General features: G+C 37.6%; 3 protein-coding genes and 1 long non-coding RNA gene across 5 annotated transcripts in view; 2 read left to right on the top strand and 2 right to left on the bottom strand.

The window, feature by feature from the left end:
• LOC122092018 (zinc finger CCCH domain-containing protein 32-like) overlaps window positions 1-1574 on the top strand; it is a 10240-nt gene extending 8666 nt beyond the window's left edge. Inside the window, exon 7 of the mRNA XM_042662304.1 lies at window positions 470-1574. Within this exon, the coding sequence (XP_042518238.1) occupies window positions 470-871 (402 nt within the window). The 3' untranslated portion in view covers window positions 872-1574. The remainder of the gene's footprint in view (window positions 1-469) is intronic.
• Window positions 1575-4889: 3315 nt separating this feature from the next.
• On the bottom strand, window positions 4890-6565 carry LOC122090708 (ethylene-responsive transcription factor ERF086-like). The gene has a single exon (XM_042660390.1). The coding sequence runs from the start codon at window positions 6454-6456 to the stop codon at window positions 5464-5466; it is 993 nt and encodes a 330-aa protein (XP_042516324.1). The 5' UTR covers window positions 6457-6565; the 3' UTR covers window positions 4890-5463.
• A 12151-nt stretch (window positions 6566-18716) lies between these two features.
• LOC122091373 (BTB/POZ domain-containing protein At1g03010-like) lies at window positions 18717-23930 on the top strand. 2 transcript variants are annotated; one of them, XM_042661262.1, is made up of 4 exons: window positions 18717-18953; window positions 21704-21770; window positions 21981-23177; window positions 23270-23930. In XM_042661262.1, exons 1-4 carry the CDS (start codon window positions 18862-18864, stop codon window positions 23807-23809), a joined length of 1896 nt encoding a protein of 631 aa, XP_042517196.1. In that variant the 5' UTR covers window positions 18717-18861; the 3' UTR covers window positions 23810-23930. The 2 variants fall into 2 exon arrangements, with proteins under 2 accessions (XP_042517196.1, XP_042517197.1); XM_042661263.1 differs by lacking the exon at window positions 18717-18953 and adding an exon at window positions 21420-21620.
• On the bottom strand, window positions 21610-22022 carry LOC122091378. Its single transcript, XR_006143922.1, has 2 exons — window positions 21887-22022; window positions 21610-21793 (listed from the first exon to the last, which is right to left on the bottom strand). It is a non-coding gene; the product is annotated as an uncharacterized LOC122091378 (long non-coding RNA).
• Window positions 23931-24074: the final 144 nt, after the last annotated feature.

Consider the following 24074-nt stretch of genomic DNA (forward strand, 5'->3'; position numbering starts at 1 on the left):
TGGGGTGGGGGGGCGTGGGGGTGGGTGGGTGTATTTTTTAGTTTCATCTCGTTAAGATTTTATTTCTGTTATGTTTCTCTTAAGAACTGAGAAATCTTCTTACTGAGTCAATTTTTCTCCCTATATTAATTTTACATGCTTATACAATATGGAATTACCCTGTTTGGGTTCTTGGAATGTCATTATTTGTTCTTCTGCCTTTTGTTGCATATATTTCTTCCCTATTTTCTTGATGTTAAGATATATTTTACTCCCATTATGCTGACAAAGCTTTCCTTCTTAAAAGCCTACTCATCAGCATGTGCTACTTGTTCTATCCTCTTTTTTGGTTAGACGTAATTGCTTTCTTTTTAGGAATTCTTGCGATCGTTTCTCATTGGTTTTTTTTGCTCTTTTGTGCAGTAATATTTTACATTTACAGACGCAATTGTTTGCATGCCGCTTCTTAATTTACTAATTACAATTGCAGGAGGCTCCACCTTGCACTTTTTATGCGCAACATGGGGTATGCAAGTTTGGACCTACATGCAAATTTGATCATTCGATGGGAACACTGAGCTACAGTCCATCTGCATCTTCTCTTGCTGATATGCCAGTCGCTCCGTACCCTGTTGGTTCTTCACTGGCAACTCTGGCCCCATCGTCTTCATCTTCGGAGTTGCGGCCTGAATTTGTTTCAGGGTCGAATAGGGGTTCTATCTCAACCAGAATTCCTTCTTCTGAGAACACATCCAGTGGTTTAGTTGGTTCAATTTTCTCAAAGGGTGGGTCTGTTCCTCATTCAAGTGTCCAACAGTCTGGTCCGAATTCTGGCCTTTGTAGTGGTAGTAGTAGCACAGGTCAAAGTGGTGAGGCTCATAGTTCAAGCTGATTAGAACTGAAAAGCTAATCCTCATTTTTTCTCCTCTGGGTCAATTTTTAATGAAATTGGATATGTTCACTTTTCTTGCACCCAGTAACTTATATCCAGATAAGGGCTTCCTTCCTAGTTGTCAAGGTTCTGTCAACCAATCCATCTCCGGCTCAACTTCGTCTGGTCATCCTTTCTGTTCATATTGTCCTTGTATCACGAACTGTTTCACCTCAAATAAGCTATAGCCATACTCAAAAGGTTTAGCAATCCCATATAGTCTTTGCCTTTCATTTCCAATAACCACGATGGGAGGCCCTTCAGGTAAACCCGTATTCCTCCAGCATTGGAGCTGTTGTGCTTATTTATGCTCTGATCATTTCAAAACGAAAAGATCAGTCAGTTCCACTTTGTTTTCGTCAGTCAACAGTATGGTCATGTTTTCAATTTCTTATTACTTCAATTTGGGAACAAGCCTCCAATTTTGTTTTCCTACTTAGGATGGGATTGGAAGGTGTCCTTGCTCCTCCCCCTTTTTTTGTCCAGGGGCTTCCTGTGAAAAATTAAGTTTAGATACTCTTAAAGTGGTATCTCAGTTAGTTCTCTGTATGAGTTGAAGGGATTTGGATGCTTGATGTTGTGAGACTGGAATGGCCTGAGCAGGGCTTATATCTATTTTATTAATTACAGAAAGAAAAAGGCATCCTCCTTGACTTCTTTGTTATTTCTCTCTCTCAGTTCTACTTGTTCCCCGTTATACTCTTTTGGTAGTATAATCTTAACTTTTTCTGGGTGTTCTGAATGGCTGCCGTTTGCGCCCGTTGCTACCTATTTGCGGACCAAACTACGTTGTTCATGAGCCATTAAACAGTGGCTTACACTTACAATGGTTATTGTGTAGTTTGCAGCTCAAAATAGAGAACATTTGGACGGACTTAGGATTGAAGAGGATGAATAGGACTCTAAAGACCGCCGCCTCCACCCTCACCTCTGCCCTCTGCAACACCCATGCAGACATGGTGCATGAAAATGCATGAGAGGGTATGCTAATACATGAGAGGGTAAATGGTGGAATTTGAGATTGAAATTTGGTACATTGGTAATCCGAGTGATTTCCTAGATTGTTACATCAGTTTTTCATGTGGCACAACTAGGTAATGGGTATCAATGATAGTATAATACCTTTGCCTTCCAAAAGTATAGAGGACAAACTCTCCTGTGCTAATTCAAATCACTTGAGCTGTGTGAAGGTGAATGTAACAGCGGTTGCAGGTCTCCCTGAAGTGAGGCAAAGTGGGCAGAAGAAAAATGCCATTTCTTGGTCGCGTCCTCGAGGGTGAGCTAAAAGAGGTTCATGGGTATAAAAGTAAAAGGTTCTTTGAGGCAGCCACGGAGGGTATTTAGCATCTTTTTTCTCTCCTCACATGAAATGATCTCTCTCTATTTACAAAACCATTTTGTCACTCTTCATTGTTGTGTGCTCTGTTGCTTGCTCAAAGAATCCACTCCCAAGAATATAATAAAGAACCTAATTCACTCAGTTGATTGCATTTTGTTAAAAAATTGTCCGTAGGTGTCCTGAACTGTCCTTAGTCGTCATTCTAATAGACCATTAGTTTCCACATCTGCATAATTCTAAGGATTCGCAACCGCAAATCCCAATACGACTAACATGTGGGTTTAAATTAGATGTATGTATAATACCTATCAATCAATATGTTAAAGGACACTTGAATGACTTCTCTATATGTGTATTTAGAACATTGAATCTTTTTTGCTAGCCCCTTATCTTAATTCTAAAAGTTCTTTTAAATCAGGGTAAGAAAGGGTTTCCAATATAACATGAAAGTGATTTATTATCTTATTATTTTTTAAGAGTTGTATTTTGTATGTTTTTTGAATACAAATGTAGTGTCAAGATTTTATGTTTATTGAAAAATAATAATGTTACAAAAAGAAAATTCCTTCCTTGCTTTTGCGTCTGATGATGCATATGTCATGCCTGATTATGCATATGCTTGTGTGTGTGTTTATGTGTACACTGCTTTGGATGCATATGGGAGTGCTGCTTCGGGGAAGAAGGGGGCCGAAGAGGGTCCAACACTCAACGAGTAGATTTTGTGAGCAATTATCCCTTTTTCCTCACTTACATTAAGAGGACGAAAAAAATAAGGTTACAAATTAATTGACACTTTAGAAAAGTTCTTTGGTAAGGCCTTGAGCTTGCACAACTAGCAAACGCTTGGACTGGGATTGTAGACACTGACTTAGCCTGGTGGTTGTGCCCTGGAAACCCTGGGTTCCGTTTCCAGGCCAAGGACCCCCTCCTTCGCACAAAGTAGTGTTGGTTGCTACTGTGCCTATTGCCCACCCCACGCCCTGCACTCGCGCTCACCTGGGACTGCTCCTTTGGGTGCCACCCAGTAGCCTATGGGCCCTTGTAAGGAAGAACAGAAAACGTATCTTTAGATTTATCTTCACTTGGGGAGAATACTGATTTCCCTTGGATTTTTTATTAGAACATTAAAATTTTCTCAATGGGGTACCCCAAAGACCTATCTCTTAAACCCTTCATTTGGGGTATTAAATCCCAACCATCCACTAAAACTTTCATGAGAGAATTTCATGAAACCATAAACTCTAAAATTATGAAATCTGGTTGTCAGTGCTGTAGGTCCATTATATCAAATTGTCTGGACTCTAGTCAACCTAAGTCGAAGAAAGCAAAAAAGGAGACCCAATATGTATCTTTTTGGAAGTGGCACATGCCTTTTTTGGAAGTGGCACATGAGGGACCTGATGAAACATGAGCCAGAAAATTAGGTCAAAGCTTAATCCATTTATCTCATCTCCATGTGACCACTATTGTCAAGTTTCGGGTCCCTTTTCCATGTGGGCACTTTTACCTCAGTGCTTTTTAGGGTTAAACAATAATTTCTCTAAAGTTGTCAAAAGTTGAATTTTCAATTCATTTTTCAAAGCGTTATATCTTTATGCATGAAAATTAGATTGGTTGATATTTATAAAGCAAATAGATAACATGGACATGTCCACAAAATATGAATGCTCAAAAAGATGCCATGTGGTAGGCATTTTGGTCGACAAGGTCAAAGAAATATTTTCTATAAAAAGTTGGATTAAGTTTTCTTTTAGGGTGAAAAGAGAATCTCTTCACCAATGATGATGTGAGCTATGATTGAATTCTAGGTTCATCAATAACTCACACTCCTTATTGTTTATGACCCAAAATATCTTCTCTAGTTTAATTTGAGAGTCAGATGGGATGGATGAAGGGATTCTATCTTTACCATGTGTGAAGAGAAATTGAGTCAAAAAAATTATATAATTTAGACATGTTTTGAATGGCTTTTTATTTTTTCTTAAAGAATGAAAAAAATTGGCTATAGAGTGCATGATCTTTTCAGTATCTTTAGGTTAAAGGCAAAAGAGGGAAGTTTTATTCAAAAATTCATATTCTGTGTGTATTATGTGTAAAAACAGGTGTACTCAATGCAGGACGTTTCTACCATTATGGGTTTGGTGAGAGTCATAAACTCATAATGTACGCAGCTTTACCCCCTCTCCCTCTCCTTCATGAAAAGGCTGTTTCCAGACTCATACATGTATTATGTGTGAATTACTGAATTTACTATGAGTTCCTGCCTTCTAATATCGCTTTTTTATTTCTTTTAAATCTATTTGATTCTCAATTAAGAACGCTTTTTTGGTAAACATTCTCAGTTAAGACTTAATGTGGAGATAAAGTTACAATCCCCAGCATGTAGGCCATCAGAAGATTAAAGCTGCAGAATTCTTGGTGCATGTTTGGCTAAGCTACTGTTCTTGGGTTATAATGGGATTAGAGAATCTTACCTCCAAGGTTAAGCAGAACTGAAGAATCCTTTTTGGAGGTGCAAGAAGCTTCCTATGAGATTCTATGATTTGATGCCTTTAATCTCACACCCAACATATATTGGAACTGAATAGGATCAAATAAGAATGGTTTACAGACTCCATGGTTCTTGGATGGAGGTAGATCCAGCTCCTTGAATTCCATAAAACCAAACATAGCAGGCCCTACTGGGTTATCATCAACTCTTCTCCTTTGGTCTTCTTTTCATCATTCACTGAGCCATAGTTATCAGATCCACCCAGCTTGGATGGTTGAATCATCTTTTTGTTTAGTAAAAGATGGTTGAGCCAACAGTAACCATACCACAGCATGCATGATATGATGTACTTTTAACCTAAGCCATGCAGAGAGGTCATTTCATGAGAAGAGGAGAAAGATAGATTAGAGAGGGTATAAACATGTGTTGCTTTTTTTCTTCTTCCTGCATTTTAATGACTCATTGAGACTTGGGTTCTGAAAAGGTCTCTACTTCACCCACCTAACATACCAAAGAAGCCAAGAAAAGGACACTTTGATTCATTGCAGTCTCTGGTACCAAGCAAGTCTAAAGAAGTAAGAACATTCTTTTGTGATTCTGGAGCTTACTACACTCATCTCTACAGTGTAATTGCAATTAAGAACAGTAGCAGATTACAGGAAAATGGGAGGAAAAAAAAAAACTGCTAAAATGCTTACTTCAAGAAAATCCACAAACAGTCACTTAAAATAAAGAGTAACCCAAGTCTATTACATCACTACAAGAGGGAAGTGGTGGACAGTACCCGGGAAGGTCAATGTAGGGGTAGAAAGCTCCAAGACACTCATCTTCCACCATTAAAGGGTTCCCCTCCATTGCAGCAGTAAGCTCCCATGACTGCTCATAGCTCCAAAAGCCATTATTAAGCTCATCCAAGAAAGGAAAATTATTGGAGATCAAACTCAAATCCTTTGCTGATCCATTCAAGTTATCCACTGAATCTGCATTGTTGTTGCTATGAGGTTGACCTTCCGTAGAAGAAGGAACCATGATCACATTCTGTGTCTCGGAGCAATTCATGGAACATTGATCCGTGGTCTGATACCCCATGGATGGTGGGATCCGATGCGAAGAAGTCACCAAGTGGGGAGAGCATTCAGACTCTAAATTTGTGGGCTTTGTAGCAGTTTTCAAGTAATTATCAGGAAGGATACTCTCTAGGTAGCCAGATTGAAAATCAGAAGAGAAAAGGAAGTTATCATTAATGGAGGCTGACTCACTGGAAGCTTGAGTGCTACAAATGTCCTGGACTGATTGGACATGGACCTGAGGGATGCTTGTATTGGCATTGCCAAGGAGCTGTGGAGGTTGTAGGAAGGCTTGAGCATCAAAAGGTGTAAGGAGAGAGTGAAAGGATGTATTATGAGAGTAGATGAAGTTGGTTCTTGCTTGGGTTCCCTTCATGGAGAGAGCAGCTTTGTCATAAGCAAGAGCTGCTTCATAAGCAGTATCAAATGTCCCAAGCCAGTGCCTTTCCTTGGTTGTAGGGTCTCTGATTTCAGCAGCATATCTGCCCCAAGGGCGGCGCCTCACGCCAAGGAACCTCCCTGGTTCTGCTTGCTTTCTTCTACCTCTTCTTTCATTAGACTGGGATGAAGGTGTTTTGGATTGGGTTCTAATGAAACCTGCCTGAGTAGAGTTGGTTTCTTCTGTTTTGAAGGTATAGGAGGTGGACATTGTGGAAGGGAAGAGGAAGAAATGGAGCAAAGGTGCAAAGGAGAGAAGAGAATGTCAGAGTGATTGGTGACAGAAAGAGAGTTTTGGGATATTGAGAGGTGATAAAGTCTTAACTGGAGTGAATGTTTCTGGAGTTAAAGGACTTATAAAGACTGATATATGATCATGGGGAGAAGAAAAAAGGGTCAAGGCAGATGTCACTTATTGAATAAACACCTTTCTTTTCTCTTTATTTATTATTATTTTAATATTCTTGATTTCTTATTATTATATTCTGTTGTCCTTCATTTCAAATTTTTATAGATGGGTACCTATAGCTTGGCTTGAATTGGCTAGAATTGAATTGTAAGATACTATACAATCTCTATTGTGATTTTGAAGTTCTTGTCTGCTTCAATATTTTCAAAGGGAGCAGTTAAGATAGTCTAATTTAAATTAGATAACTAAGATATTGGATAAATAGCTTTGTATTGTAAGATTGAAGCAACCCAATATCAAAACTCTTATTGTTAGAGGATCCCCTAAAAATGGAACCATGTAGTGTTTGTCATCTTTCTTAGCCACAAAATTAAATCATAATGCACATGGTTTTAGATAATGCTAGCTAGGGATTAGGACTGTAGCAGTTGACGACAGTTCGAATCGATGCTAATTAATATGCAAAGTATGATTAATTTTGGAAATGGTTTCTTAATCATGTTCATGCTATCTTCAGTTCATTAAGAAAAATCCAAACCAGAGAAAGAATGGGGTCTAATGGTCTATCGTCTCCAAAAGGAACCAGAAAAGGCTGGGAGTCAAAAGGGTAATCAAAAGTTCAAATAGCAAAAAAATATAATTAATATGAGTGTGGAAGATAATTAATCTATTTGATTAGTAGATATCCAACAGGAAAATTATGATTCTCTTTTCCTAAACTTACACAACATAAATGGCTTTGGGAACAACATAAAGTTAACTAATTAAAATTAAATTGGTCAACTTCTCTACTTCTATATTGGCTTTCTCAATAGGCAATGGCCCTCCATCCACTTTACTAGTTACTTCTATATGGTCTTGTTATAATTAGCATAAGTGTTATAAATATAAAATGTAGAACCAAGCCAAAGAAATCATTATTACTTAATATTTATTTATAGTTGCATTGAACTCTCTCATATATATATATATATATATTGCTAACGATGGGTATTCAGGCCTTTGGCCTAACTAGTCTCATGGGTCTATACTGATCCTACAACTGCATGTATCGAGTCATACCGGGATTGAATGAGAATCATTTAACTTTCACTGAAAGCAGTGAAGAGTACTAAACACCCTCATGTGAGTGGTCCCAAGAAAATAAAAGGAATCGAACTTAAAACCACACACTTCCTCATTGAACCCTATATGCCACAAATGAAATATAGATTAAATGATAAATTTTCGATTAGAAACACTTTCACCTTAGTGCAACTTAAATATCAAAATAGGTCTTTGTCTTGTTAATGTTGCCAGAAGACAACAAAGAAGAAATAGCAAATCCTTCCAATCAAGGTACATATATATATATATATATATATATATATATGAAGTACTAACAATGATTCTCAGAAGGAAGGTTCAAAAAGGTTTCCTTTCTGTTAGTGGTATTAGCAAGAGAAGTAAAGATTGAGATTTTAGGGTTAGCTGCCTTGTATGGGGGGGTTTGCTAAGAGGAAGAAGCTTGTAGTGATTAGTTCATTTTTTCAGTTTAATTTCCACTTGGGGGTCATTACTAGGACAGTCAAGTCCCATCTCAAAAGATGTGAGCATGTTGGGTGGAGAGGACACCTTACAATATATTTATAGAAAATAAGATTGATGTGGAATGAGGACTGCGGAGTCCTTTAAAAGGTTGATGGAAGGAAAGAGATGGATGGATGGATGGGTATGGTATAAAATGAGAAAAGTTGATGATGGTGAAGTGGGACTTTTCTTTTCCTTTTTGTTCAAGATTTTCCATCAGAAGAAGACTCATACAATCCCAACTTGGGAATTTGCTTGGCTGGGTTTTCTTGGAGTTGTGCACATTCTCCAAACACATGCTTTTTTCTCCAGAGCTAAAGGTTAGCCCGGAATTCCTGGAAAAAAAAATCATGTCTTTTCTAAAGACTTGGACTTTGACGAGAGAGAGAGAGAGAGAGAGAGAGAGAGAGAGAGAGAGAGAGAGAGAGAGAGTGAATGCTAAACTTATTAAAAATGAAATAAGACAACAATGATTTCTTCATTTTTCTATTTTAAAAGACAATGCTCAAGGTTGCACTCAAAAAAGAAACAAAAGATACACAAACATGTAATAGAGGATCAATCTTTGCATGTGGTCTGCAATAGCAGATTCTCTCTCTCTCTCTCTCTCTCTCTCTCTCTCTCTCTCTCTCTCGAAAATGTACAACTTTGTTAGGATGATTACCAATTAAGGCAAAACTAAAACCTAGAGAATCTGCTTGAGCTTACAATTTGGAGCATACCCAAAGTCCATCTGTCCGGGTTTAATTCAGATTTTCTTTCTCCTCTAGTTAAATTTTTCCCTCACCTTCACGAGACGTATGGTTCTGAGTTTGATTCTCTTATTTTTTGAGATATTTATATGGAGTATTTAGTGCTCCGCATTGCTTTTAGTGAAAGTTAAATGGTTCTCATTCAACCCTGATATGACCTAATTCTTACAGTTATGGGATCAGTATGGATCCGCGAGACTAGTCAGGCCAAAGTCTTGGATACCCATCGTCGTTAGTCAAAAAAAAAAAACTTGTGATTAGACTCTCATGTCATGACTAGCTCTAAGGGTGTCAAAGTTCATCCTGAATCAATCTGATCGAACTTAAAACGATTTAATTTTGGGTTGGAGTTTTATGGAACCGAAAGAAATCAAACCAGACCAACAAAGGCGTCAACCAAAACCAACAAACACATCGAATTGATAAAAAAATCAAGATCAAATTAATAATAACCCAATAATAAACTGGAATAATTGATTACATGTATGCAATAGTTAAACATTAGGGAAGGGGGTCTCTCGACCTTTTGATTGTGCGGTGAAACTTATAGTGAACTAATATTCTTCCTATGAAAAATATAGAGGCGGAGGGAATAATGATACCTTAATGACTATTTTTTTTATCCGTAATGAAGAAAAACATTTGGATAAACAATTTGATACATTATCATTCATAACTTTTCCTTAGATATTCACTGATTTGATGTACACATCGTTTTTCTATGTGGCACATTTAATGTCAATCCGCATCAACCTTATCCTAACCACTGTTAGCAAAAACGCGTTTTAAACGTGTTTTCGTATTTTACTGTTTAAAACACGTTTTACCGTATGCTTCTCAAAGATACTTAAAAAAAATCAAACTTTAAGCATCCCCGTCTTAAACACATTTAAAACACGTTCCGTTTTTATGGCGTTTTTTAGGACTTGATTTTTGAACATAATGTCTACTTAATTGACCATATATCTTTCTCCCGAACTCTGATCGACTTGATTCTTTCAACAACGTGAAGCTAACACAATGGACTATATTTCTCATAATGTTATCTTTAACTCAAATTCAATTCATGGACCTCGAAATTGAGCTATAAACTAACGTATTTGCTGAAAATTATTTCTTAAATGATGACTACTAACTCTAACTGAACGAATATCACTTCGAAAGTGTGTTGACTATGTTGACAATAATGAACAACACCATAACCTAGTCACATTGCTCAATAAGACTTTGGCAATGTGTGGTGTATGAATTTAGAATTGGTGTTGGATGATATTCAATGATATGTCTTAACTATAATGAGACATGAGATGTATAGACATTAATGTTAGATATTGTAGTTGTTTTGAACACTAAATGCAGATATTCATATAATTATTAATTAATTTATATGAGTATACTACCATTTTTTTAGTCCCTTTTGTTTGAAATCTACTCTTTTAAAACTCGTATCATCTGTTTCCCTTTTTTGCCATTCCCCTTTTTGGTAACAATGATCCTAACCACAATACAAGAAGGCATAAGCTCAAAGCCTCTTGATTAACAATTTTTTTTTAATCTACTATCATACTAAATGCTGTTGGTAATGATCAGTTTACTGGGTACCACTAGGACCAATGAGCACTTAATCCTACACCTACCCACCCACTCACTCATGCAGACATATAACAGAATTCAATCCCACAACCTCCTCCGTTGGGTATCAACTCTTCAAGCCGAACTGCCACCACTAGGCTAAGTTTTAGTTCATGGTATCAGTCGTCCACAAATATCCAATGCGGATCAATTAAATCAGTTTGCACCGAGCATACTCTAGTATAAGAAACCATGTTGAAAAAAAAAAAAAAAGAGGATTACTACTTGATCAAGTGATTATTGTTGTCAACACACGGACCAATGAGAGTATGCAGAGGCATCGACTTGGGGTAGGGCAGATAGTCTTCTCATGTAATCCTGTCTTGGGCACAAGGGTGTGTGACCAGGTATCATTCTTTTTCCCCTAAAAAAATGATTGTATTTAACTATTTATGAATACATATACAATACCACGTGGATAATCAATACCGATACCTAAATCAATAATAGTGATAATTAACCTGTACCGTTATTTATTTATTATTATTTTATTCAAATAAAAAAAAGGAGGAAAATAAATTGCAGAAAAGATCTTCCGTAGATAATTATCTTCGAAGGAGATATTGTCTGATCAGGAAAGAAAGATACGACGGTCTTGGATGATCCAGCCAATCAGAGATGGACACAGCTAACCTAAAACACTATTTGCGAGTACTGCTGCTTATGATGATGATCAATCAGACACGTGGATAGTATTGACGCGTACTCAAATTCTAATCATATGGGACCACATAATCAGACGTGTCGATCTACCAACTCATCTCAAGACTCAAACCGACACAACGTGATGGCCAGAGATGATAGATGATTGGGAAAGGAGCTGGTGGAGTAGGAAATAATTTTTACTCTAGTCCTACTGTTCTAACTTATATCTTCCACTCTCCAGTCCAACTTGGCTGCATGGCACTCTATGACAGTCTTTGTGTACGGTCTACGTATCAGATATCGAGAGACGTACATTCGCGGAACACGAGATACAGTTACTACGAGGATGAGTGCACGAAGGGATAGGGGCTTTACGAGGAGGGGAGCTCTGGGCTGGGCTGGGCCCCGTTTGCTTGGGAGAATGGAATTATAGATAGCGTAAGTTATGATGTACGAATGGCAGTGTGGGAAGCCTCGTTCGAAACAGTGAAACCGAATCAAAATAAAGACTTGAGTCAAAGATACTGACAGTCTGATTTATGTGGATTGGGACGGCTGAAGGAAGAACTTTGTCGAGGAGGTCTCTCCATGACTCCATGTCTCACACCAAGGGACACTCCTCCACACACTTTGCATCTTTTCAATCTCCGGCCCACCCGGGGTTTTGTGGACCCCACCTCTCTCTCTCTCTCTCTCTCTCTTTTAAGGGAATTTTTTTTTGTTGGGGTAGGAAGCATGCTTCTAAAGCTGCGTTTTGTAACGTTTTTGTTCTAAATTCAATGTTTTCGTGTCAAAAATGAAATTTTCAAATTTTCTGTCAAAATAATTTTTTTTTTTTTTTTTTTGCATGAACTGAAACGATGAAAATACCTTTTGTCGTCCGTCAATTCTCATTTCATGTTTTCAAAAAAAAAAAAAAAAAACACCATAAATGCATCAAACGCCTTATTCCTTTTTTTCATTCCCATAGAACGAAAAAATCTATAAATGTTTTTCTGGAATATTACCAAACACAGCCTAAGTATTAATATCAGATTTGTCATATCATATCGATCTCGATACTGATAACTGATCAATTTAGATTGATTATCAGTATTGTTTCAAGGGTAAAACCATAAAGAAATTATATGTTTTTTTATGAAATAAGAACAAAAGAACAACAACTGCCTAGCACAGCTGTTGAGTTGTGGTGCACAAAAAGTCCATGCTCAACAGGGAGGTCTTGAGTTTGAGCCTCCTCATTGTTATCATCTATATCCCCTCTCTACCTATCCAAAGAAAAAAAAAGTCAAAAGTGACTGAACCAATTTGATCTAGGTATCAAATCGATATCTATAGTTTTTGATACTTATACTAATATCGATAACTAATCTTTGGTTGGAAGATAGTAATAATTGAAGTTTGAGTGAGGAGAAAGTGAGAAGAAAGGGAATAGTGGATCTAATGCTTAACACAAATGTGAGAATGTATCGCTCCCTCTCTCCCTATCATTCCCTCTAGATCATCTATAGACATGGGGAGGTGGTAGTGTATGTTATACAACTAGACATGGAACCTAATCCCTTGATTGAATTATACTTTAAAATTTGACATGAGATTAATCTAGGCCTCTCTTTCCAACAATTGCAATGTACATATCATCTGTCCACTTGGCAAAAATAGATATGTTGAGATAAAAAAACAAAATAACAAAACTCTTGTGATAATAATATTTTACCATATTGAAATAATTCTCATCTATTGGATAAACCTAATGACAAAAAGCTAACTGCCAAATTGCGAAATATGTTTGGCCATGTGGCCCATCTCTTAAGGCTCCTAGATGTGAATCACTGCGACAGTGCCTGAGATTAGACCCACCCATAACTTTGAGTTGGCCCATATATCCAAGGATGGGATGGGCTTGGATCTATACTAGCTTTGAATTGAAAATAGGCTCAAGCCCAATAAAGGTTGGGCCTGCCTCCTTCATTCCTCAAGCTAGAGCTTTGCTTGTCCCCTAAGCACTGCCATGTATATATGCCAGCTAGGGGTGTCAATCGATCAGTCCGGCTTGGTTTTGGTTAGGGTTGAGTCAGTTTCGGTGTGAGAAAGCTGAAATCGAAACCGAACCAATAAGGAAATTCTGGTTTCGGTGCGGTTTGGTTTTGGTTTCGGTGCAGTTTGGTTTTGGTTTCGGTGCGGTTTGTCTTCGGTTTCTTAAATCGATTTGTAACCGGGTTGGTTTTGGTTCTTGGTCCAGTTTGGATTCGAATTTCCATACAAATGTATACAAAACTATGCAAATTTTGATTCTTTTAATGAATTTTGGAGTGTTTCGGTTTCTTACCGGTTTGGTTTCAGTTTCGGTCTGGGTTTTGAGCCGGTTTCTGTTTGGTTTCGGGTTCATCCGGTTTCCGATGCGGTTTGGTTTGGTTTTAGGGTTGCAATACTCCAAACCGAACCGAACCAATAAGGCTTTGGTTCGGTCCGAGTTGGTATCGGTTTGGTCCGGCCGGTTTTACCGGTTCGGTTTAAGAATTGACACCCCTAATGCCAGCCATTATGCGTTGGTGCTATGGATTATGATTATTCATTAGGAGCTACAGCCACAAATAACTGTGCAGTGAGAGTATCCTTGCTGCTGCTGGGTAATGATGGGCCATGGCCCATTGCTAGACACCTCCCTGCATCTATTCCAGCCACCGGGGAACATCATTCCGGTCACAATACCACAAGTGGTTCAATCTAAATAGGAAAAAACCATCCCCACTTGGGTGCCAACATGTTCCAGTTGGCATTTGCCATGTGTTGCATTGTTCTTCCGACACTAAATGGAAATTTATTGGTCCAAAAGTGCTTATAAAGATTAAGGTTAAGGGTGTCAAAGTTCAGTACGAACTGGTAGGATCAATGGACACTGACCGGTTCAGACCAAAACAAACCAGGTCAAATTCTTATTAGTTTGGTTTTGGGTTTTGGGTTTTGGGTTTTATGAAATCAATTGAAATTGAAACTGGACCAACCAATTGCATGCTCAAGATTGAACCCGATAGTAGCCAGATTTCAAGCCGATAACCAAAAATTGGTAACATATCAGACCAAATTGGACCATGACCAAACAAAACCAATTCAATTCGACACCGGCCGATTGCCCAATCTAAACCAAAAAATTAGATTGAACGCGATAAGAAAAAACCAAAAAAATTTCATTTGTTATGTATACTTGTAAACTCTAAACTCGATCAGACTCAACTGGACCCAATAGTAGTCCACTTACAAGTCGATAACAAAAAATTGATAATAAACTAGATCAAATTGGACTAAGACAACCAAAAGAGAATCTTTAATGGTTTAATTTTGGGTTGATCTATTGACAAATCGAAATTAATTTAATTTATTTAAATCAAACCAAACCAACCAATTGACACCCTTAAAATAATTATAAAAGTTAAAAACATATCTTGGAGGAGGATGGGGACCACAATAGGAAAAGTGGTTCTCTCACTTTTACTCTTTATGTTTAACAATGGATTTAACAAAGAAGAGGGTTGGTGCCAACATCATTCACATTTTGACAAAGTGTAAAGGAGACAAGGAAGAGGTGAAATCAAACAAAACATAAAGAGATGCTAACTTATGCTTTGATGGACTATATTATAGGAACTATAATACCAATTGTCCCCTTCTTATTAATCTCAAATGAGAGGTTTATAAAAGTTTCTTTGGTACTAATTTAGAAGTTCTAGGCTGTAAATCTATGTGGTCCCAAGGGTCCACACCATCCATGAATTGAAGCTCCTTTATCAATAGTGAATCTGATTAGATTGAATTTTTCTTAATGCATTATATTTATGATCCCAAGTGGGTAGTACAATTGGTTAGGACCTTCGTCTCAGAAAACATGTAATTTTGAGTTATTTTCAAAGAAAGTTTAATAATTCTCATTCAACCCTGATGTGATCTGATCCATGTGGTTGTGATGTCAATGTAAGTACGCAAAACTAGTAAAGCTGAAGGCCTGAATACCCCATCATTCGCAAAATAAATAATAAATAACTATTTTTATATATGATGGTAGACCTCCATTGACAGGACTGATTAGTGGTGGTTCATGTATTGTTTATCAGCAAATGGTGTAATGCTTTGCATCAAATGATTATTAATCTATATCAACCCTCGTGTGCCACTAAGCTAAACAATTATCAGTGATAATGAAATGCTCCTCATTCATTACTTCCCTTCTTTCCTCTCTTTTTTAAAGTTTCATCTCTAACATGTTGGGTTGGATAATAGAAACAACAATGTATTTAAGTTGTTAATCTATCCTTGAAAATGTTTGTATTTCATGAGGTCGGGGATTTATATTTCGTTCAATGTAGATATTATTCACTTTGGATGCAATTTTTTAAAACAATAACATCGGTTTTTTTTGTTTGTTAAGAGGGAAAGTGGATAACAACCAAAGGTCTTGAGAACTAAGGGTGTCAATCGGCTTGATTCCGGGTATTCGATTTGATTTCGATTCGATTCCTAATGATGATAATGTGGCCCAAAACCGAATTGAAAACCGACTTGATTCCATAATTAGATATTCAAGCCCATTCAATTTGGCTCACTTCAATTTTGGTTCTTATGAAAATGGTTTCACTTTTGGACCATAGGGCATAATGGGCTCAAATTATGGGTCTTATGGCTATTGCTAACTCCAAAATTGTCCCAGCATATAAATATGTGATGATAAATTGTAAAAAATACTTATCACATAAAAAATCTTTGTTAATGGTATTAGGGTTTTTTCATTTTTTTAGTTTTAAGAGCAATTCGGTTCGAACTGTCGGTTCTTACACCCTAAACCGAAACCGAGCCGAGCCAAGGAACATACTCACATACTCAAACCAAATTTGAATAGAATAAATTTGGTTCTGTTCGATCTGATTAATTCGGATATGTTTCATATTCGATTTTGAGTTCGATTTGAAATTACCACCCTTACCGAGAACTCATGCACCATAATTCACCAACTACACTAGGTGATTATTGTTAACTATGAGGTATTGGATGACTTTATATACTAATTGAACCTCTCCATCTGATAGTTTAAGTCTCAGCCGATACAGATAGGCCATATCAGGTCGAAACAAACGATTTTGCCCTCAATTTTGATTAAAAATTATTTTTTTAGATAAATTTATTCCCAATTATAACCATTCCACTGACACAAGATCAGACAGGTATCGATATCGACACAAGACATGAATCAACCAGTATCGACCGATCTGATACCATTTTTTAAAACCATTGATTAGAAAATTCAACACCTCGCATATATACAATGGGCTTGTCTGGTCATGGACAATTTAAATGTGTGCTAAGCAACCTAAGCTAAAGATCCCTACTTAGACACCAAGGAATAAAAAAAATATCTGTGGTTGAAAAAGTTTTGGACCCCACCAAACAGGTTGGATCATAACCCAACATCTTAGGGCACCGAACATTATCACATACCATCATTGTCAATAGATTTTGTGAGGGAAGAAGTGATCTCACATGTTCTCCGTAGACTATAATTAAAGGCATCAGCTTTTCTCACCTGCTCTAATGATTCAAAAGCCATTTGCTACTCTCTATGTGAGAAATCTCCCTTGTCCCTTCCTTTGTTACTGTTCTTTTGCTGCTCCCTCCCCCCTCCCCCCATTCTTTTACTTCCATTACAGCCAACTTCCAACTCATCCAGTTTGAACCTGTAGTTAGTTTTTATCTATTCTTTGAGCACCAAAGCTTCTTTCCTTATAACAGAAAATGTGACAACCTTTACAAGAAGCAACAAAAAAAGCTTAACTGGCTAGACCCTTTTACTCTGTGTAGGGTTTGTACTTGTTACTTGTTAGTTACAGTCTAATGTTTCAAATTTCAAAACCCTTCATTGTCTGGACCAGGGATTTCAAGGGCAGGGGCAAGAAAGAAATGAACCAAATTCAGATCCAACGATTTAAAACATTCATGGGTCGATCAATGACCCAAATGGGGCCCACGATTGAGACCGGCCGGGCCAACGAATCTTATTGGTGTGCTGGATCGCCAGTTTAATCCACCCCATTGCCATCCCTAACCCTAAAAAATAATCAATAACTGGCTTTCTCATCAGAAACTACTCAACGCCTAATCCGGATTATTTTCGGTTGGTACCATGTAGCCTGGTCAAGCCCCGTCGTCCATTTTATAATTTCAGACCCTTTTCTTGACTTTAACTTGGTGATTAACTCAACTCAACCTTATCCCAACTAAATGGGGTTATATGAATCTTTTTCTCCTATCAACTCTCTATTCATGATAAATCATAAATCACAATAAAATCTAATATTGAAGTTCCTTCCTCATTTCTATCTCCAAAATCATATTATCCATGAACTCTTTCATATCCTCAATTATCTCTTCGGAAATGTCTATTTAGGTTTCCTTCGATAATGATAATAATCTTTTCTCCTTGAAAAGTTTTTAAACTAACTTATCCATGTGTGCCCAAATTGCTAACCCTATTTGAGATGTGTAAGTACTAATTGTATTGTTTTACCTCTTTTCTTAACACTAGCTTAGTAGATATTATCTTATTACCAATTATTTTAAAAACTATTATATCATTTTTTAAATATTTATCAGCTACTGTTCACACACCATTTCTATTATTTTTATCTTTAGTATACTAAAATTTATAGTCATCTAATTCCTTAGCTTTTTTACCCTTCCACCTCGTCTCTTTCATACAAACTATGTTAATTCTTCTTATTCTCATTATTACTATCAATTCTAATCTCTTTCCCGTCAAAGAACTTATGTTCCAAGATCTAACATAATCCGATGCTTTTTGACCAACTTCTTAATCTGCATTAGTTCGTGGTGCGAGATCCTCGCTCATTTGTCATCGCAATTAGACGTTAAAGCGGTGTGTCGTTTATAGGGGATGCCCTAGCTAACACTTGGTGTTTACCTAGTGATCATTAGCTTGTAAATTAACCCTCCAAGGCAACTCTTAATCAATGGATAATTTGTCCAAGGTTTCCACCCTTAGGTTTGGAAGAGGTGTGGGGGTGGGGGTGTTATATTTTGCTGATGGGAACTTTTGTACAAGCTAATTAACAATTGTGTAGCACTTTGTTGAGATCTTGGTTGCATCTAACCATATATCATGTAATCAAGCATCTTTTTAGTACTCACTTTAGTGAACTTTACACATAATGTAGAGTTATTTTAAGCTAATCTTTACTAGGGTAGCTTTCACTTGCTCATAATTACTACCCCCAAAAGCAATGCAGGCCTTCAGGATTCCTGAATACACACCCAAAAAAATCAAAGTGGAAAACCAATTCCACTTACTTTCACCGAAAAGTGCATGAAGAGTTCCATATTCTTGACTTTGGATTAGACAAATAGACTCATTTAAAATACCATTAGAAACCCATCTTCTCCCTTAATCCTGCAATGGGCTCAAGTAACTTCTAACATTCTCTCCATGATTGTGTGTGTATGAGAGAGAGAGAGAGAGAGAGAGAGAGAGAGTTAGTTCTTCCATGATGTGGTTGTTCATGAAGCTATTCTAGAGCAAAGCTGAATTGGGGTGTGTTTCAACAAGATGGGTGTTGTTACTGTTGGTGAATTGAAGTCAAGTATATCTGGGAAGAGATCATTCAGACCCAGCTCAAGTACAAGGCAAACTACTGAATGGTATTGTTCCTCATCTTCCTGTTCTTTCTTTTTCAATTCAACTCTCTTGTTTTTAGTCTGGTTTCATGTATACTTCAGCCTCCCTGTGCAAGTCTGTTATGGCTTCTCATAATTATGACACTAAACAATCTCAGTTAAGCAGTGGTTTCAAAATCTGGGTTTTAATCATTTTTTCAGAAGGATGGGTTTTTGATGTAAAAGAAGAAAGGTTTTGATAATTTTGTTTATCTATCTTAATACAGTTTCTCTTTTCTGAAATAGTTAGAGATCTGATCTGTATTAATATATATATATATATATATTTTTTTTTTTTTTTTGGGGAGGGGGTGTAGTTTAGTCATATAAGCTGACCATGTAATTTGCTAAATGGAGTTAGGAGTTTAGTGAGCAATGACAAGAAAAAATGTGTTGGATTGTCAACAATATTAGTTGCATCTGAATTAAGTATATAGAAAACAAGATCACAGAAACCTTCTTTGGCTGGTCAAACTGTAAGTAATGGTTTAGATGCTTGAGTTTTATAGATATAATCAGTAAATATGGGCAAACTGAGAATACTAGATCATATATCAGAATTAGCATTATAACAGTTTTCAAGATTTACATATCACTGTCTCAGGGGTGGGAGTGTTCAGTTTCATGAGTTCATTACAAAAGATGTTAAATTAAGTAAAGAAACCAAATCTCTCTCTCTCTCTCTCTCTCTCTCTCTCTCTCTCTCTCAACATACCAATACCTTCTCCAAAGGGGAAATAATCTATTTCATGATCCCAAGAAAATTTATCATTTACCTTAGGAGTAAGGACCGAGTATTCTTTCACACAAGATGAAGAAAGAACCCCTCACCATAGACATCTAAACCATGTGATTGAACTCATGAGAGATATTTGTAATTGAAACAATAGGGTGTGAAAATTAATGATGAACCCAAAGTCCAATCATAAGGTCAAGTCATCAGTGGAGAAAAAATTCTTCCGGCAATGAAGGAAAACTTAATCCTTTACTTTAATATTTGAAAGAAACAAATTTCTTTGCCACTTTTGACCCTCACTAGAATGATGAATTCAACCCTATAGGGTCAAGCTACTAAACTCTAAAATGATATGAAAGCTTCAATAAGCAAGCTTTTGATTCACTAAGCCACCAAATTATTAACTACTCCAAGTACTCCCTTGGCAATTTGTTCTTTCATACCCTAATGAGACTAAAAGAGAGAACCCAAGCCAATGAAAAAGAACCAAAATTTGCCACTTATGAAGTCCCACTTCACCCATGGACCCCAAGAAAGCAAATAGTAAGTATAGAATTTCACCTCACTCCACCCTCACCAGATGATCCTGGGTAACCAAGCAAAACCGGTCATCAGTAGCATATCAATCTCAGCAAAATACTTTGCGCAGAGATACCCTAGAATGACTGTATTTAATTTGACAGGGAAACATTATGTATAAACTTGACCAAGAGAGGGCGAGGGTTCCCGTCTTCCCAATGCCGCTAGTATGAGGGGAATCTCCCACACTACATGTTGGATCCATGTAGCCGACCCCATTCAGTTGGATAAGGCTGAGTTGTGTTGTTGTTGTTGACAGTTTTTTATCCAAGAACAGCTCCTGCACCACAGACACGGGATGCTCTCGGATAGAAAACATTTGCCCTATTCCCATAGTCTCTTTCAAACTGAAAAAATAATAATAATAATAATTAAAAAAAAAAAAAAAAAAATCACAGGGATGCTCTTATCATTTTTAGGCGTTGAATGTCAATGATCAAAACACCCTTTAATTATTTTTCCTAACACTTGGAACTGGCATATAGGGATTTTCCTTGGAATGTGCAGTCTAGGAGGCTTCGAATTGGAACCGATTGTGCCCAATCTTGATTCTTATCATTCCAGAGTGGCCGATCCACACTGGAATTCTACAGTTCAGGTGAAATCTGGCCAATTATGACTGAGCCAAAATGGAATCAGATCGAAATCAGCTGGACCCGATTCAGCTACTGAGCCCTTGTTTTATAACCCTGATCATGATAGGGACACTATAGGAGTGATCAAAGTTCTGATGGTTATGTTTGAACTACACTGACATGAGACTCTGGCCCATTTGTCCAATCTCAACCTGCACTGCTGTGGAATAGACAGAACTTTGCCTTTGGGATATCAATAATTTTGATTTTTTTGGCTTGAAGGCCCTAAAGAGGTACCATCAGTTGTACAGAGCTGCCCCTAAATGATAAGTGCAACCTATTCAAAACACAAGTAGCAGACAAAACCTTCTAATAAAAACAAAGAAACCCATATGGCTCATCTGTCCCATTCCTACATGTCCATGTGAATTGGCACCATCAAGAGCTAGCGGAAGCAACTCCAATATCCACAATAGTGTTCAGTTTCCATCAGTCACTGTCTAAACCTTTTTGCAAATTTTAGGACACTTAAAATCAGAATTTGGAGCTGTGACCTTACCATATGGGCAGCCCAAGGAGATTTATATGGTCCAGATGAATGAAATCATCAAATTTTACTTGATAATGGGTTCTGCAGATTCATAAATTGCACCTGTCACAGCCCAGAACTAGTATAGATTTAGGAACTCATGGATTCAAAGCTTCAAACAGACTTTGATGAATGTCATGAAGGACAGTTGGGTAATCAGCATTGATAAAGATGTAGGCTAAACAGTTCTTCATGAAATTGGAGAAGTATCTTTTTGTTTGTCAAGAATGCCTACTAACAGTGTTTCTTCTTACAGGCCAATTTCTGATGTTTCCAGTGATCTCACAGTTGAAGTAGGAGCAACAAACTTTTCACTTCACAAGGTAAGAAGAAAAAATGAATCTCCCTGTGGGAAAATGAAATTGGGTTGTAGTCAAGAATTGAAGTTCTTGATAGTTTAATGCTCAAATTCCCAAATATAGTTTTAAGCAAGTGATACCTGCTTGACTTGGAAATCTAATATTTCTGTCCTTGAGGTCAGGCAAAGAAAACATGGAAAAAAAGTAACAGATTATGCTCATGTTCTTTTGCAGTTCCCTCTGGGATCCCGTAGCGGCAAAATCCGGAAGCTGTTGCTGGAAGCAAAGGACACGAAAGTTTCACGGATAAGCTTGCCCTCTGTTCCAGGAGGATCAGAGGGATTTGAGCTAGCTGCAAAGTTCTGTTATGGTGTAAATGTTGAGATCACACTATCAAATGTTGCGATGCTAAGGTGCGTGGCACACTACCTAGAAATGTCGGAGGAATTTGCAGAAAAGAACTTGGAAATCAGAACTGAAATCTATATAAAGGAGATGGTACTCCCAAATACCTCGAACTCCATATCTGTTCTTCATTGTTGTGAAACCCTCCTACCTCTAGCAGAAGACATCAATCTGGTTAGTAGGATTATCAATGGAATTGCATCCAATGCCTGTAAAGAGCAGCTCACTTCTGGTTTATCCAAACTTGAGCCAAACTTCCCTGTCAAACCTATGCCAAATATAGAACCAGAAACTCCATCAGATTGGTGGGGAAAGGGGCTCACAGTGCTTAACCTAGATTTCTTCCAGCGGGTTCTGTCAGCAGTTAAATCAAAGGGCCTGAAACAAGACACGATCAGCAAGATTTTAATAAACTATGCACATAACTCTCTTCAAGGTCTTATTGTCAGAGACACTCAATCGGTGAAAGGTAGCTTCCTGGATGCAGAATTACAGAAAAAACAGAGGATGATTGTTGAAGCAATAGTGAGTTTGCTACCAACCCAGTCAAGAAAGAGTTCAGTACCAATTGCATTTCTTTCAAGTTTATTGAAAACTGCAATAATGGGGTCAGCTTCTGCTACTTGTAAAGCCGACTTAGAGAGAAGAATTGGTCTGCAACTTGACCAAGCTATTCTTGAAGATATCCTCATTCCAGCAAACTCGCATGGCAACAATCACCATCCTCTGTATGATACAGATTCCATATTCAGGATATTCTCCATCTTCCTAAACGTAGATGAGGATGACGATGAGGAGAACCAATTTCAGGATGAATGTGATATGTGTTATGATTTTGACAGCCCTGGATCTCCTAAACAGAGCTCAATTCTTAAGGCATCAAAGCTATTGGACAATTACCTGGCAGAAATTGCATTGGATTCAAACTTGATGCCATCAAAATTCACTGCCCTAGCAGAACTACTACCAGACCATGCCCGTATTTTGACTGATGGCTTATACAGAGCAGTTGATATATTCCTCAAGGTAAGACCCAGTCCCCCACAATCTACATTTTTATCTTTTTTCAATAAATTTTTCAGAACGGTCCAAACACCAATTAGTGTTCCTACTTACAGGTTCATCCCAATATGAAGGAATCTGAACGCTACCGACTGTGCAAAACCATCGACTGTCAGAAATTATCTCAGGAAGCCTGTAGTCATGCAGCTCAAAATGAAAGGTTACCTGTGCAAATGGCAGTCCAAGTGCTCTACTTTGAGCAGATCAGGCTTCGGAATGCAATGAATGGGGGTCACAATCAGTTCTTCTTTGGTTCAATCAATAGCCAGTTTCCTCAACGCTCAAGCAGTGGTGCAGGCAGTGGAGCCATCTCCCCAAGAGACAACTATGCTTCTGTCAGAAGAGAGAATAGAGAGCTGAAGCTTGAAGTTACAAGAATGAGAATGAGGCTGACTGACTTGGAGAAAGATCACATCTCTATGAAACAGGAGCTTGTTCGATCAAATCCTGCTAATAAGATACTTAAATCTTTTACCAAGAAGCTAAGCAGGCTCAATGTCTTATTCCGAATAAAAGAAGTCAAGCCCCTTAGTGCCAAAGCTAATTCAGAAGCTCGATTTCTATTTCAGAAACGAAGGCCCCACTCTCTTTCGTGACCATATCTAAGTGTGCATAAGAGTGTATAGTAAAAAATGGTTATTGTTTCTGATCTCGGTTAATCGTTTTGAGACTTTATCAATGTTCATTGTTCAGTACCAGTATTTTGAGTTCTGTGAAGATTTGCAAGCAGAGGCTGACTCAAATATGTATTCTAAAGGTATTTCTGAGGCTTGTGAGAATCCACTTGATCTCGTCGTCTCAATGAAAGAAAAAAAGCCACAGCAACAGTGGCCTCACTTCCACTTCTCTCAGCGAACAAGC

The sequence above is a fragment of the Macadamia integrifolia genome, chromosome 10, assembly GCF_013358625.1.
Source record: "Macadamia integrifolia cultivar HAES 741 chromosome 10, SCU_Mint_v3, whole genome shotgun sequence".
NCBI lineage: Eukaryota > Viridiplantae > Streptophyta > Magnoliopsida > Proteales > Proteaceae > Macadamia > Macadamia integrifolia.